Genomic DNA, 13,865 nt, shown 5'->3' with positions numbered 1-13,865 from the left:
CCATGTGTAATGGCGAGGCCTATGGGCTTTTAGAGGATTGTATAATTTCTTCCTCCAATAGGAGGTTGAACTCCTTCCTTCCTACACTTAATTTTTCGGGTGCTAGTCTCCGAGGTTTGCATGCTTCTGAGGGTCCGGAGGACTTTTATAAAATGCATCGTTGAATGTGGCTGCTTCTTTTGAAGTATTCTAGGTGGCCACGTAATCTTTGGAAATTTGTTTATCAGTTGATGGTAAGATGTACTCCCTGCCACGGCTTTTATTGACTGCCAGCCTCCCGGTTGCATTTTTCCGCTTACTCTAAGTCCTGTTTTTGCATCTACTAGTTGTGTCCCTCCTTTACTAGAGCCTGGGAACAGATGGAAGTGCGCCAGAAAGTCGGATTCGATGATTGGCGTGGTGACATCTGCTATTATAAATCTTCATGGGAAAGTTCGATGTAACCCAAAGTCAGGTTGCACAATAGTTCCCCCGTATGTTTGAATTGTGGATCCGTTAGCTACGAATAGTTCTCTTGTGCTTGCCGTGCATCGCCCCAACGTAAGAGTTTTTGGAAAAACACTAACATCGAAACCGATATCTATGAGATATCGCGTCTTGGTGATGTGATCGGTAACAAACAGGCAGCGAGGTTTAGGGCTGGAATCGTTTGCCGCTAATAACGATCGCCTCGTTAGTTTTCCTCCGTTAGTTTTTTTAAATTGAGGATGATGTGCACTTCTTAGCTTTTTCTTTGAAGCATTAGTAATAATAACGTAGCGTCTTTTCTCCTTTGTTGGGACGACTTTTCGATCGACTCCGCCTTTTTCTTCTCATTGTTTGGTATGACCGCTGCTTTAAAGAGGCTATTTGTTCTGTTAAATCTTTCATTCGCTCCTCTAGCGCACTTATTGCGGACTCAGTCGTTGTATTAGCCATCGTAGTTGTCTTCTGAGTGACTTCGTGTATCCTGTCAGCCTGTTCCGCCACTGCTTCCAAATTGTTGGTGGCCCGAGTAGCTAGAATAGCTTGTAGTTGTGATGGCAGCCTGCTTATCCATAAGGTGCGTAGAAGCTGCTCCGAAATCGTGTTATTAGTGAGGGCCTGTAGGTACCGTAGAAATTGAGATGATTTTCTATCGCTTATCTCTTCGTATTCCAGCAATTGATGGATTTGTTGTTCCTAAAATGCTGATAGTCTTTGTATTAGTGCTCTTTTGATGCTCTTATATTTGTTATTTTCCAGCGGCTTGGTGAGTAGATCATTAATTTCTTTTGCATGCCTTGTTTCTATGTGTGACAGGACGTATGCGTATTTCGTGGCGTTCTGTGTGATTCCACATATTGCGAATTGGCTCTCTAATTGTGCGAACCATAGTTCTGGTTCGTCGGTCCAAGATAGAAGCCTTGAGACTCGGTGAACTTGTCCGTTTCCTTGTGGATTCTCCTCTAGTTTGTCTTCTCTGGGCCTCCGAGAAGACAAGAGTGTGCTCCCTGGGCCTCTTGGAGAAACCACAGAGTGTACTCTACGGGCTTCTGTTCAGAACGGCTCTTTTCAGAGCCACACAGAGATAATCTTCCGTGATAGAAGTAGTCTGCCGCGAAGCCACAAGAGTTTCCACCAAGCAATCACGACCGTCACGCCAGCAACCAGGAGAAGCTCGTCTAGAAGCGGGGATCTCCTTTTTACCATGGAAACTCATACCAATAGAATTTCCATGCACAACGGGGACGACAGTAGCCACGCAGACAAACCCGTGGCTATGTACCTGCGTACATAAGTCTCCTACGAACCACACAGACAAGTCTACGATCTCCTTCACCGGCCAGACCTGTGACTCCCCCACGGCCTATGGTGTTATCAGAGCCAAAGACGCCTTCATCTTGCTCACGGACATCGAGAGAAAGGAAGAAGAGGAAACAGGAACCACAAGAACCAAGCTCGTCTAAAGGAGCTTTTTGGAATCGATTCCTCCGAATGATCTCAGAGATCCCAGGCTCTTCGGAGCCACAATATTGTCTGAGAAGTGAGAAGCGTGTCGAGGGCTTGATTCCGTGCTCTTTATATACTGCTCGTGACTTAATCTTAATCACGAAACGGGCGTACCGCCACACATAGCTAACCTAGCAGCGATAGGGAAAAAATAATTGCAGAATATTTATTATGGGTGCAAAAAAAGACTATTGGCAAAAAACATTATTAAAATAAATTGTTTCTAAATAAATTGTTTAAACGACCTCTTCAAAAATTGTCTCGACACGTGTCATGATTTTTACGTATAAATATTATAAATAAATTAATATTATATAAATAAATTAATTAATAAATTAATTACGTAGATTAAATTATTTATTTTAATTATTCGTTAATTTCGGATTTTAAAACGATAACGCCATCGAATTATAAGAATCGAATTGTAAGAAAAAATAAGAATCATACATGTCAATGTTATGATATAATCAAAATAAATTTTTCACAAGCAATTTGTTTAAACAATTTCTTAAAAAAAACTAATTTTAATTGGAAACTGATAGCTCCATCGATTTCTACAAAAAAAAAATACGTAAGAACCATACATGATATATATCAAAACAATTTTTGAAGAACTCGTTTAAATAATTTATTTACAAACAATTTATTTTGATAATGTTTTTGCCAGTAGTCTTTTTTTGTACCCATAACAAATTAGAATAAAATTTTAATCGAAAGAATGTATAGAAAGCGCGAGGGGTCTCAAAGCACGCTACGCTTTTGCGTATTCCGGCTGGACACAATCTGATTGATTAACTTTAATTGTTAATAATTCGGTAAATAATGGTCTGAGCCAAAATTGGAAAAGGAATTTTTAATTCAAAATTCTATCTTCTTTCACTCCTTGAAATATTAATTAAGAGTTATGGGACACCCTGTATATATATATATATATATATATATATATATATATATATATATATATGTTTATATATATGTTTAATGTTCTGCAATTTTCTGTATTACACAAAGAAATATGTAGTTATTATATTTAAAATTGTCTGACGAACACAGTGAGTATAAGCATTAATGTTACATTTTCCTTATTTCAGAAATTACGGTTTTTCTCATTTTAGTTTTCTAAAATCGGGAATAAAGGTTCCTATTAAATTTTAATAAAATCTTTAAGTTAAATAACTTGCGTTTTAATTTCACATATTGGATTTAGTTTTCCAAGCTTACTGCATCCGTAAGATTTATAAGTTTTCGTAAATCTTACAGTTTATGACGAATATAGGACGTCCGTAAAATATACACATGTATCACCTACTATATTCTACAGGTGATACCTTTTTATGAGACACACATAGAACAAGGTATGAGTGTATTCGTGTATGTCGGTGGCGTCATTGTTTAAAGCTCTTCTTCTTTCTTCTTAAAAACGATTTTCCTTTTTCTATTTCTCGTTTTTTCACAAGATTTTTATATTAGGTCGAAAGAGGAGGTAAATTAACATTATTTACTATGGTTATTTGTTAATAAAAATTTACCGTTAATCGTTTATAACAATTGACCTTATGAAATTCTTATTGTTCATGATTTATTTTATAACAATATACTTAGTGGCTGATCGCTTTTTGCAATAAATAATTGTGAATATATCGAGAACGAAGTCGAATTGATGTCGGATCTTTACTAGTACACTCAGGGGGGTAAGGGGAGTTGCTGAGAGAAAGTTGCAAAATTATAAACAAATGTAGTTATTTCGGAAACTATCGGTCGTATCAAGAAAATTTAATCGTTATATTTTACAATTAACATAAGGCTATCAAATGATCATTGGTTATCATTTGGTTTGTTATCAAAGGATTGCCATTTTGAAAATTTGCAATTTTGAATTTTCGATCAATTTCTTTTATGCCCTGTTATCGTTACTAAACTGACCATTTTACAAATTTAAATTTATCTTATTATTCACAGGATTTTGAGTGACGTCATCATGGTCTTATTTATTTGTGTCTTTTCAAAAATTTTATTATTATCCCCTTATTCCCTGTGTGAAACATAATAATTTTGTTAACAATATTTTCTTTTATTTTGTCTTATTAATGTATAAAAGTTAAGTTTAAGGTGAAATCAAATTTGATTCAGATCATCTGTTGGATTCGCAAGGAACTATCTATCGGTAATATAGGAAACTTTGTTCGTGCGACATCTATAGGCCATAACTATGATAACTAGCTCCTTAAGACATCTATCGATAATAAGATGAATTACTTCCGAACTTTTAATGGAAAGCTTTAATAAGAGCTTTAATATTATCTGAGATTAAGTTATTATATTATTTTTTATTGTTATTATTAGTGATCGCGGCCCTCAATAGGCCGCGTATAAACAAAATAAAGGTTAGGAAAAAAATAGTTTTACTTGTTATGACGATTATTTCATCGAAAAAAGATGTGACGCTTTTAACAATCAAAAATAAATATTTGTCAGGTTGGCAATATAATAGAATGAAAAAACGACGGGACGTGGATTGCAGTAACACGATTGCGTAATTCGTTAACGTAATTGATCTAATAGTAAAAAGTAATAATTATTGATCGTTCACTGATCGTTTTATTCCGCCGAACATCCTATAGATGCATTCAGAAGCACAGCAGAATACTTAGGGCGATTTACCGGAGATTTCATAATTTCTGGTTAAGTTAATTGGTCAGTTATTTCATTAAAATTGACAATCACAACTTGTCCACAAATTTAATTATTTATTAATTTATTATAAAAATTGTTAAGGCAATGTCCAGGCTTCCTCAAAATAATATGTAAGTAATAGGAGCAGGAAAGCCAAAAGTCGGTTCGTCGTGCTGAGAAATGTATTTATTTAAAATTAATTTCGATCAAACGTAACGTTTCGACCTGATTTAGGTCATCCTCAGTGGATCTATAGACACAAAAGCATAGAAATAGAAAGGTGAGAATAGGTGAGATATGCTTACTTAAACTTAATAATACAGGCAGTAATGTATGGTGATATCAAATATTGTCTAAAAAAAAAAATTGGCACTTACTAAAATACATTAAACGAAGAGTGATGTAACAAAATGTTTTTTTAACAAACAAATCAAGCGTGATCTTTAATATAATTATCAGATTTATTATATCGATGTAATATAGTAAATATTGCGCTGCTTTCGAGTTAAAATTAAGAATGTGACATACATATTCTCTTATTAACTGTCCTAAAAAATATAAAGGTGAAACAGCTGTTTTAATTCAAAATTATTGTTCACTATCAATACCTGATGGCGCTGTGAAAAAAACATGTCTATGTGAGGCATCTAAGGACGCAGAACTCTGTTCTCAGTTCAATTGCAATTTGTCAATTATTAAAGTTAATTATAAAAATGAATAAATTATGGGAAACGTAAATTGTAATCAATTCATTTAAATAGGACAGGAATAAACCGTTGTCAAATGTAATGTAAAATACAAGATAAACTAAAATAATAAATAAACAATAACAAATAATGAATAATAAATAAAAACAAAATATCATGGTATAAAAATAAAGAAAAATGTAACTTTAATGAAATAATTACTTTGGAAATAAATTACTGATGTTATGTATGATGAATTTTGTACAGAAACATGGCTTGCGTCTCATGTCAATTCAATGCATTCCTAAAATCTCGTAGGCAGCCTTCTCGACAATTGAACACAACGCAACTGACAGTAACAGAATGACAAAGAAATTATAATTTATTATAATTATATTAATTACATTTAAATTTGTAGACAAATTGCGATTGGTCAATTCCAATGAAATAATTGACCGATTAAGTTAACTGGTTGATGAAAGTGGCCATCGCATACAAAGGTTGCGTTTCGAAATTCACTGTCAGTACTGAAAATATATAGTTCAAATCACGTACATTATAGATTTTCAATACTGGTAGTGAATTTCGAAACACAGTCTATATGACATAGCTGCATATATATATATATATATATAAAATAATACAATAATAATATAAAATCGTAAATAATATAAAATTGTCTGGACTAACAAACATGTTATACAAATCAATGTAACGATTTTATGCTGGAAGTTCATTGGTCCAGATTAATGTACATGTTATGTTTTATGCATTTTATGTGCGATGGCCCTTAGGCCGGAAATATACACACTTTTGCATAACGCATAATGCGTAAGAAAATTTATCAGTCATCTTCCATGTCTTCATTCATAATGAAAATAGAAAATTCTAATTCATTCACTTTTTTCTAATGCATTATGCATTATGCATTATGTCTGTGCTTCAGGTTAGTTGACGCGGCAGCCAATCACCGTCTTGTTTTCTATATGTAACGAAGTTGACTGGCTACCGCGCCACATATAAATTATGTGAAATGAAATTGATAATAGGTACGTTTTGTGTTATAAACGAAATTATTATATATATATATATATATATATATATATATATATATATATATATATATTGAATTTGTATATATCCTAGTAAACAAAATGGATTAAAATAGATTAAAAATTTCAGAAGTACGCATTCGTGAACATTGAAACGAATCCATTTCAATGCCCATTATTTTTGTATTTATTTATAGGAATTGAATGAAATTCATTTTTATGCCTTTCAATTTAGAAATAAGTTTTAAAAAGTGGATCGTGAATACTGCTAAATTCAAAATTTTGGATAGAAAATGCAGTTTTTCCAATCCAATGTAATTCAAATTCAATCCAATTTAATCCAATTGAATACAAAAAAAGTTTTCCGTATGTGTGTGTGAAAATATTATTATACATACGGATACAAAGGCACTGGGCAATGGATTCATTTCAACGTTGACGAATGTATACTTCTGAAAATTTCAATCCATTTTAATTCATTTTCGTTTACTGGGATGTACATGATTTAATCAAAAAGTAACGAGAATTTTTAAATTTATCGAAAAGTATTCATTCAATCTTCAATGTTTATCCCGTTCCCTTCAAAGTCTTTCTGTGTATTATGCCAACGTAGCTTCCAGTTTGAGAAACACTGGTGAAACTCTCTTTCGCCTTCAGCTCGGCCGGCGATTTCGCCTTTATATCATCAATTGTTAAAAAACATTGTCCTTTGAGTGTCCTTTTGAGTTTCGGAAATAAGAAAAAGTCACAGGAGGCCGTGTCTGGAGAATAGGATGGTTGCGGCATCACAACGGTATTGTGTTTCGCCAAGAACTTCAGCAATTTCGAAACAAATTTGGTTGCCACTCGTTTCACTAATGTTCAAAACATCAGTAAAAATCGCTTCATATGAGCCATATGAGATTCCTATTTCTTCAGCAACCTCTCTAATGATGATTCTGTGATCAGCAAGCACAATCTCTTTAACTTTGTCCACGTTTTCATCACTGGTTAATGTGCTAAACTTCGCGTCATCTTCGATGTCTTCTTGGCCTTTCTGAAAGTGTTAATACCATTCATAAACTTGTGCTTCACATAGTATCGACACTAAAGGCCTTTTTTAACATTTTGAACACTTCGCTGCACTTGATTTTGTTTTTTAATTGTTTTTAATGTTTTTAAAATTTCAGATAAATTCTCTGATCCGATATTTCGCTACACACAAAAAATTGCCGAATACACTGAAGCATCTTGCTTATTCGCTCGTCAAACACAAACTAAGCGTAGCTGATTGAAATTTGACACGTACTTCACTGGCAATATTACCATTGTACAAAAAAAAATTAACTCAATTGACAATATACAGCACGCACAATTCTAAAATTCTCGTTACTTTTTGATCTCGTACGCACGCATGCATGCACGCGCGTATGCACGATATATACAATTTGCTTGATAAATTTTATCATTTCATTTTTTTATCGTTAGAATTTTTAAATCTAGGATCAATATTTTTTAATACAAAAATAATTAAATGACTAATATATTCAAGTTTTTAGAATTGTGAAAATTTATTTAATTTCGTTTTTTTTGTTTTTAAAGAAAAAAGTTTTTAAGGCCGAAAATTAAAAATTATCTTGACATCAATTAGAAATTAATGTGCTTTTTTGAATAATATTAACGTTTGAAAAGTATTAATGACTAAAAGAGACAAGGAGCAAATTTCGATCTGGAATTAATTTATATAGGATAGTTAATTTATAGTTGAACAAATGATGGCACACCTTGTTTAAGGAGGATCTTTACATCTTATGTAAAGATCTAATTATAAGGATAAATTTTAAAAGCATATTAAGAAAGAAAAAGAAACGTTTTGCACAATATTTTATTGTAGATTCAATGATATTTGAAGTAATTTCTAAAATAAATAGCTTATAATCTCAAGAGAAAGAACGTTCTCCGAGATTAAGCGTAAAGTAAAATATTTTTCATCTCTTTTATATGAAAAACATTTCTGGTTGGATTTTTTGGATTTTTCCAGTGACAATCTCTCCGTGTGTGTGTGTGTGTGTGTGTGTGTGTGTGTGTGTGTGTGTGTGTGTGTGTGTGTGTGTGTGTGTGTGTGTGAGTGCGCGTTTGTTAGATATTTAAATTTATGTTTTTATCAATTAATTAATTTGTTATTGTCTAGATAAAACACTTTGAGTTATTAAAGATAACTCATTCAGTATACTTTATTCGAAAGTTGTCCTTAGGACGTAGGAACATTCTGAAGACGTGCAATGGACATTCCTCGAGTAAAGAGAATAGGTTATTTGATCGAAATGTTTCTATTGTTTATTATATTTTTTATAAATTCACGCAGAATCCCGAGTTCGTGCTTTATAATTGCATTATGTATTTTAATGTGTGCTCATAATTATGTTGCGACACGCATGCTCTTGTATCATATATTGTTAATCAAGAGCAAAGTCGCGATTGCATTATCTTAAGCTAGAACAGATCTTTTTTGGCTTCTTATTATTTATCTACGTTACAGTAATCGATGATGACCGATTTTGACTTGCTTGATTAATATCCATATTTTCGCATGTTACTTCACACAATACATATATCACTCTCTACATAATTATTACTACAGTATTGGGAATAAAAATAATTTTTAAATAATTTATTGAAATTCAAAATGAATGATCAACTCTGCCAAATAATAATCGAGTAATTTATCTGATTACTATGCTGAAATCTTCGTATTTTCCTGCCTTTTTTAAGGTAATGCTAAACTCATCTGTATTACCACAGAATATTTTTTGTATCGACTTTTTTTATGTAATATTTTTATAAATTTAGAAATTCTTTTTCACAATTAAAGTTTATGCATTAATATATATCTAATATACATATCTCATATGGAACTCATGAAAGGACGAGAAAAATTTTTTTAATTTAGACGTTTTTGCCATTTGCTACTTTAAATATGATGTCCAAAGCTGTCAAGTCATGTCAATATTTATTTTATATTAAAATTTCGCAGTTTATACCTATAAAATTAATATCGCTAAATTGATAGATCATGAAAAAATAATATTGAGTTTTTAATTATCTAATGTGAAAAAGTGTACACGAAAATTTCTTCATATGCATGTACACAAATGTATGTATAAGTGTGTGTGTTTTGTGTGTGTGTGTGTGTGTGTGTGTGTGTGTGTGTGTGTGTGTGTGTGTGTATTTGTATATGTGTATTTAAATGCACAAATGTGCATATGTGCATATGCATGATTTCATCATTCGTCTCTCCAGCATCACCTTAAATATTTTAATTTCATTTTGATCGTATTACTAGTTTTTAATTTGTTGTTTTCATTAATTTAGAAAGTGATTGGAAACTTTTTTATATTTTCATTCCCAATAGATTTATGTTTATGTTATTTTGTAGACTCGCGAATAAAACAATTGTTTTATAGAAATTTAATTTGTCCATAAAACTAAAATAAATTAAGTACAATTATTAAATTCTATTTATATATAAACGTTAGGACGGAAGCATTTGGATGATCGATAATGTCTGAAGATAATATAAAGTTTTTTAAAAAAACCAAATAAAAGAGTCTTGAATAAAAAATCTGCAATGTGTACATTGTATTGATAAATCAAAATTAAGGTAAAGGTAAATTAAATTTATTAAACTAGAAATGAGAAATCAATTTCATATTTTCTAAATAAAGACAATATTTTTATATTTGCAATTTGAATATAAAATTAGAATGTTAAAGTTAAGTTTTCGCAATGATATACATCTCTCTGATATGATAGTATACATTGTGCATAAATTAGTTGTGATTTAAATTAGTAATACGATGTATCGCAAATTTATGTTTTGGAGGTAATAAATTAATAAGAAATCATTACAAAATCATGACAAAATCATTTTCGATCGTCCATCCGCTGTGTTAATGACTTTTCATCATATCTAATCTAGTAATAAATATTGATTATATGAAATCGTTTATCTAATGTACTACTTTTGGGAAACATTGTTGCGCTATGTGCTAATCTTTTGAATTACATTGCCTTCTATGTGTTATACGACATCGTAACACGATATAATCAGATATCACGCTGAACATAGCACAACTATAGCTCTGTTGAGATCGAAAGTTTTACATAATATATCAACTAATTAATTGGTTTGAATGTCAAAAAATATTATAAGAGTTTCAAAATAACTTTAATGATGCCTTAAATGGAGAACGAAAAGAGAGAAGAGAGGGGGGAGGAGAGAGAGAGAGAGAGAAAGAGAGAGAGAGAGAGAGAGAGAGAGAGAGAGAGAGAGAGAATGAGAGAACTATAATATAATAATTATAGAAACATAACGTGAGATATTGAATTTTTCATCTAACACCAGTCATAAAATTGCACTAAATTATAGTAATACGATAGGTTTTAATTTTCAATTATATACCTATTATTCTCTAGCTTATGATATTAATTAAACTCATAATCTACCAATAATTTTCTTATTTTTATTTCATGAAATATTTTTTAATGAAAGACACATTACTATTTTATTTATTGTATCGCGACATTTATCGCATTGATGTATATATTTTATAAAGTATTACTATTTATAAAGTATTAATTAAGATTGAACTTGTTGTTAATATTAAAATCTACTTGTTTTTATAATAAAAATTTAATTGATATTAACATTTTGCAATTTTTAATCTTTTATTGCTAAATATGATTATATATATTAATATTGATAATAAAGCCTCTAAGGTATATATGTATAGTGATAAAAACAATTAATTGAAGAATTAAAAGATTGTATTTATAGTCTATTTATTTACATTTCAAATGAATTTTCTAAAAGCCATTAATTTTTAATTATTACTAGCGCACTATTTCAATCTTTGTTGAAAGATTGTGTGCAAATTTATCTTGATGAAAATTTTGGTATCACCATTATTAATACATAATAAAAGACTGCTAATCATCGAGTTATTGAACGTATCTCTTGAAGCGAGCGTCTTAGGAATATTATCACACACGTTCATGGTCATTTATATTATTTTTTTATAAGACTATAACAATAAATATGTAATGTGTATGTGTGTATATGTGTGTGCGCGCGCGCGTCACACACACACACACACACACACACACACACACACACACGTACACATCGTATATGATGCTCACTCATCACTTGATCACACACACGTATACGCACATGCACAAGTTTCTAAAAGTTATATATATTCAGATCGTATAATTAGCTTAACAGAATCAAATGTGCTAATAAATAAAAGATGGATTAATATTGCCAATACAATTATCGATATGTTGATGCATTTCATTATTTTATACAGATTGTTCACTTTTAATTTACGCCAAATAACATGACAGTTCTGTATCTATCTACGATATATTTATATTCTGAAAATAATAAATTGCATTGTCAAGAAAGTGTGAAATTTTAAATATAGATTTTATATCAAATAAATACTTTTTTACGCTAAATAAATTGTTGCTTTCTAAGTATTCGTACTTTTTTTGAGAATACTGAATAAGTTATGTTTTTATCAAAGTATTTTGATATCATCCTTTTTTGACATTTTGCTTTCATTATAAAGCAACTAGAATACGATTTCGCAAAACTATTGTTCATTCGGAGTTAAGTCTCATATAAATTTAATTTGTTTGTCAGAGACAAAGAATATAATATAAATGTATCGCGCATCAATATAAATCTTTCAAACTGAGGCTTTATCATTCTTATTAGCTGATTTATAAACGATAGGATCGTTATTTGTTTCTTATCGAATATTGTTTCTCAAATTATAGAGATTATTGGCGTAGCGCTAAAGCTACAAAAATGGTACAGAATGAAGGCCATAAGGAGATTTGACGTAGTCATCACTCACTTTTATATATTCGTCCGCCAGATCAACTCCATAATTGCTCGAAATGTTGTCCTCCTCTGTAACAAATGTATAAATTGAATAGTATAATTTATGGCTTTGATGAAGTAAATCAGGAAATAGTATAATAAAATGCCAATTAAAAGGGTCAACACAGGGTCTTCGCGTGTATAGATCATGTATTAATATAGAAAAGACAAAAGAGAATTACAAACGTTTCGATCCTCTGTTTAGGATCATCTTCAGTGTAAATTACAATTGAAATAACATATAAAAATCACGCTCGGATAGCAGAATCGTTGTTACATACGTTCATCCTGCATCAGTGCACCGTTATGGTTAAATGAGCAAAAACCTTGAAATGTATAAATGTTGAATATTTTGGCGAATATTGAATTCATATTGGTGATTTTGAAAATTCATGTCTTACTGTTCTTTCGTTTCGTTACTTTTTAATTGATGATATAACAGTTGTTATGTCGTTATTTATTGATATATATATATATATATATATATATATATATATATATATATACATATCAATATCGTTATTACACTTACAGATTCAACTGTTAACAATATTAAATTTTGAAAATGTGATATTACTCACCAATATTATTTATACAAGCAAACTGTCTTTATTTTGTGATCAATTGGAAAATTATTGTATAATATGATATAGAGCACTAATAGTGAATAACAAATTGTAAAAAAATTATTTCATAAAATATAAAAAAAATTATTTATATAAAATCGCGCGATTAAAAGCGATTGAGAAACAATATATGTACATAACTACCTCTTTCCGCTTCTATATAATATGCAACAGATCTTTACGTACATATAATCTGACAAAAAGTCACGAAGAAAGGATGGGATGTTATAATATAATTGTTTACAAATGTAAAAATATTAGATGAAATTTATTAAATAATCATTTATTAATTGGATCACATTTTTGTTATTGATGACTCGACAAAAATATCTCGGTAAAAAAGTAAATTAATCAGTGTTATCTATTTAATTTATTTATTTAATAGTCATTTTTTATTAGACAGTATTATCTGTTTAATACATAATACATCTGTTTAATAAAAAAATAGTTTTTTCCAAACATCAGAATTAGTCCTTTTCTATTTTTTTTTTATGCTGAATACGGATTTTCCGTCATGTCAATTTTGAGAAATTTGCAATTAATTGCAGAAAGGGTTATTTTCACATATTTTGTTATATTATAATTTCAATATATAATGTCTTAAAGAAGTTTTACTGTAAGCAATCATAATTTTATTGTAATCAAAATTAAATATATTGTTAAAATATTCAGCCTTCAAAAGGAATTTTATTGTATTGATTAATAAGATATCTATATTTAATAAATTAAATTTGGGGCCTATTGCTATGAATTAGACTATGAACAATTTATCAAATAGTTTTCAATTATGTTTATTTAAAATTAATAAGGATCTTTTATATTACTAAATACGAAGAGAGAATAAGAAAGGAGGGTGTGCGTCACGGCGGGGCCCGACCACGAACCAGTCGTGAAAACTCGTAATTATTTTGCGAAAAAATACCAC

The 13,865-nt window shown here is 30.4% G+C and overlaps 1 protein-coding gene and 1 pseudogene across 3 annotated transcripts in view; both read right to left on the bottom strand.

Annotated features, from left to right (window-relative positions):
- Positions 1–724: 724 nt before the first annotated feature.
- On the bottom strand, positions 725–1,681 carry LOC148937529 (uncharacterized; annotated as a pseudogene).
- Positions 1,682–4,834: 3,153 nt separating this feature from the next.
- LOC105426134 (follistatin-A) overlaps positions 4,835–13,865 on the bottom strand; it is a 31,255-nt gene continuing 22,224 nt past the window's right edge. The window contains exons 7-8 of one of the 3 annotated variants that reach the window (XM_089072512.1): positions 12,289–12,344; positions 4,835–4,894 (exon numbers count right to left, since the gene is read on the bottom strand). In XM_089072512.1, coding sequence (XP_088928638.1) covers positions 4,886–4,894; positions 12,289–12,344 — 65 coding nt within the window. In that variant the 3' untranslated portion in view covers positions 4,835–4,885. Of the gene's footprint in view, positions 4,895–6,460; positions 7,419–12,288; positions 12,345–13,865 lie in introns of those variants that run through there. The other 2 variants (XM_011637225.3, XM_089072511.1) reach the window with 2 other exon arrangements.

This window comes from Pogonomyrmex barbatus, unplaced genomic scaffold (genome assembly GCF_055798465.1).
Source record: "Pogonomyrmex barbatus isolate J1 unplaced genomic scaffold, ASM5579846v1 scaffold13, whole genome shotgun sequence".
Classification (NCBI taxonomy): domain Eukaryota; kingdom Metazoa; phylum Arthropoda; class Insecta; order Hymenoptera; family Formicidae; genus Pogonomyrmex; species Pogonomyrmex barbatus.
Note: the sequence above shows the minus strand (reverse complement) of the source record. Positions and strands in the feature narration are given on the sequence as shown.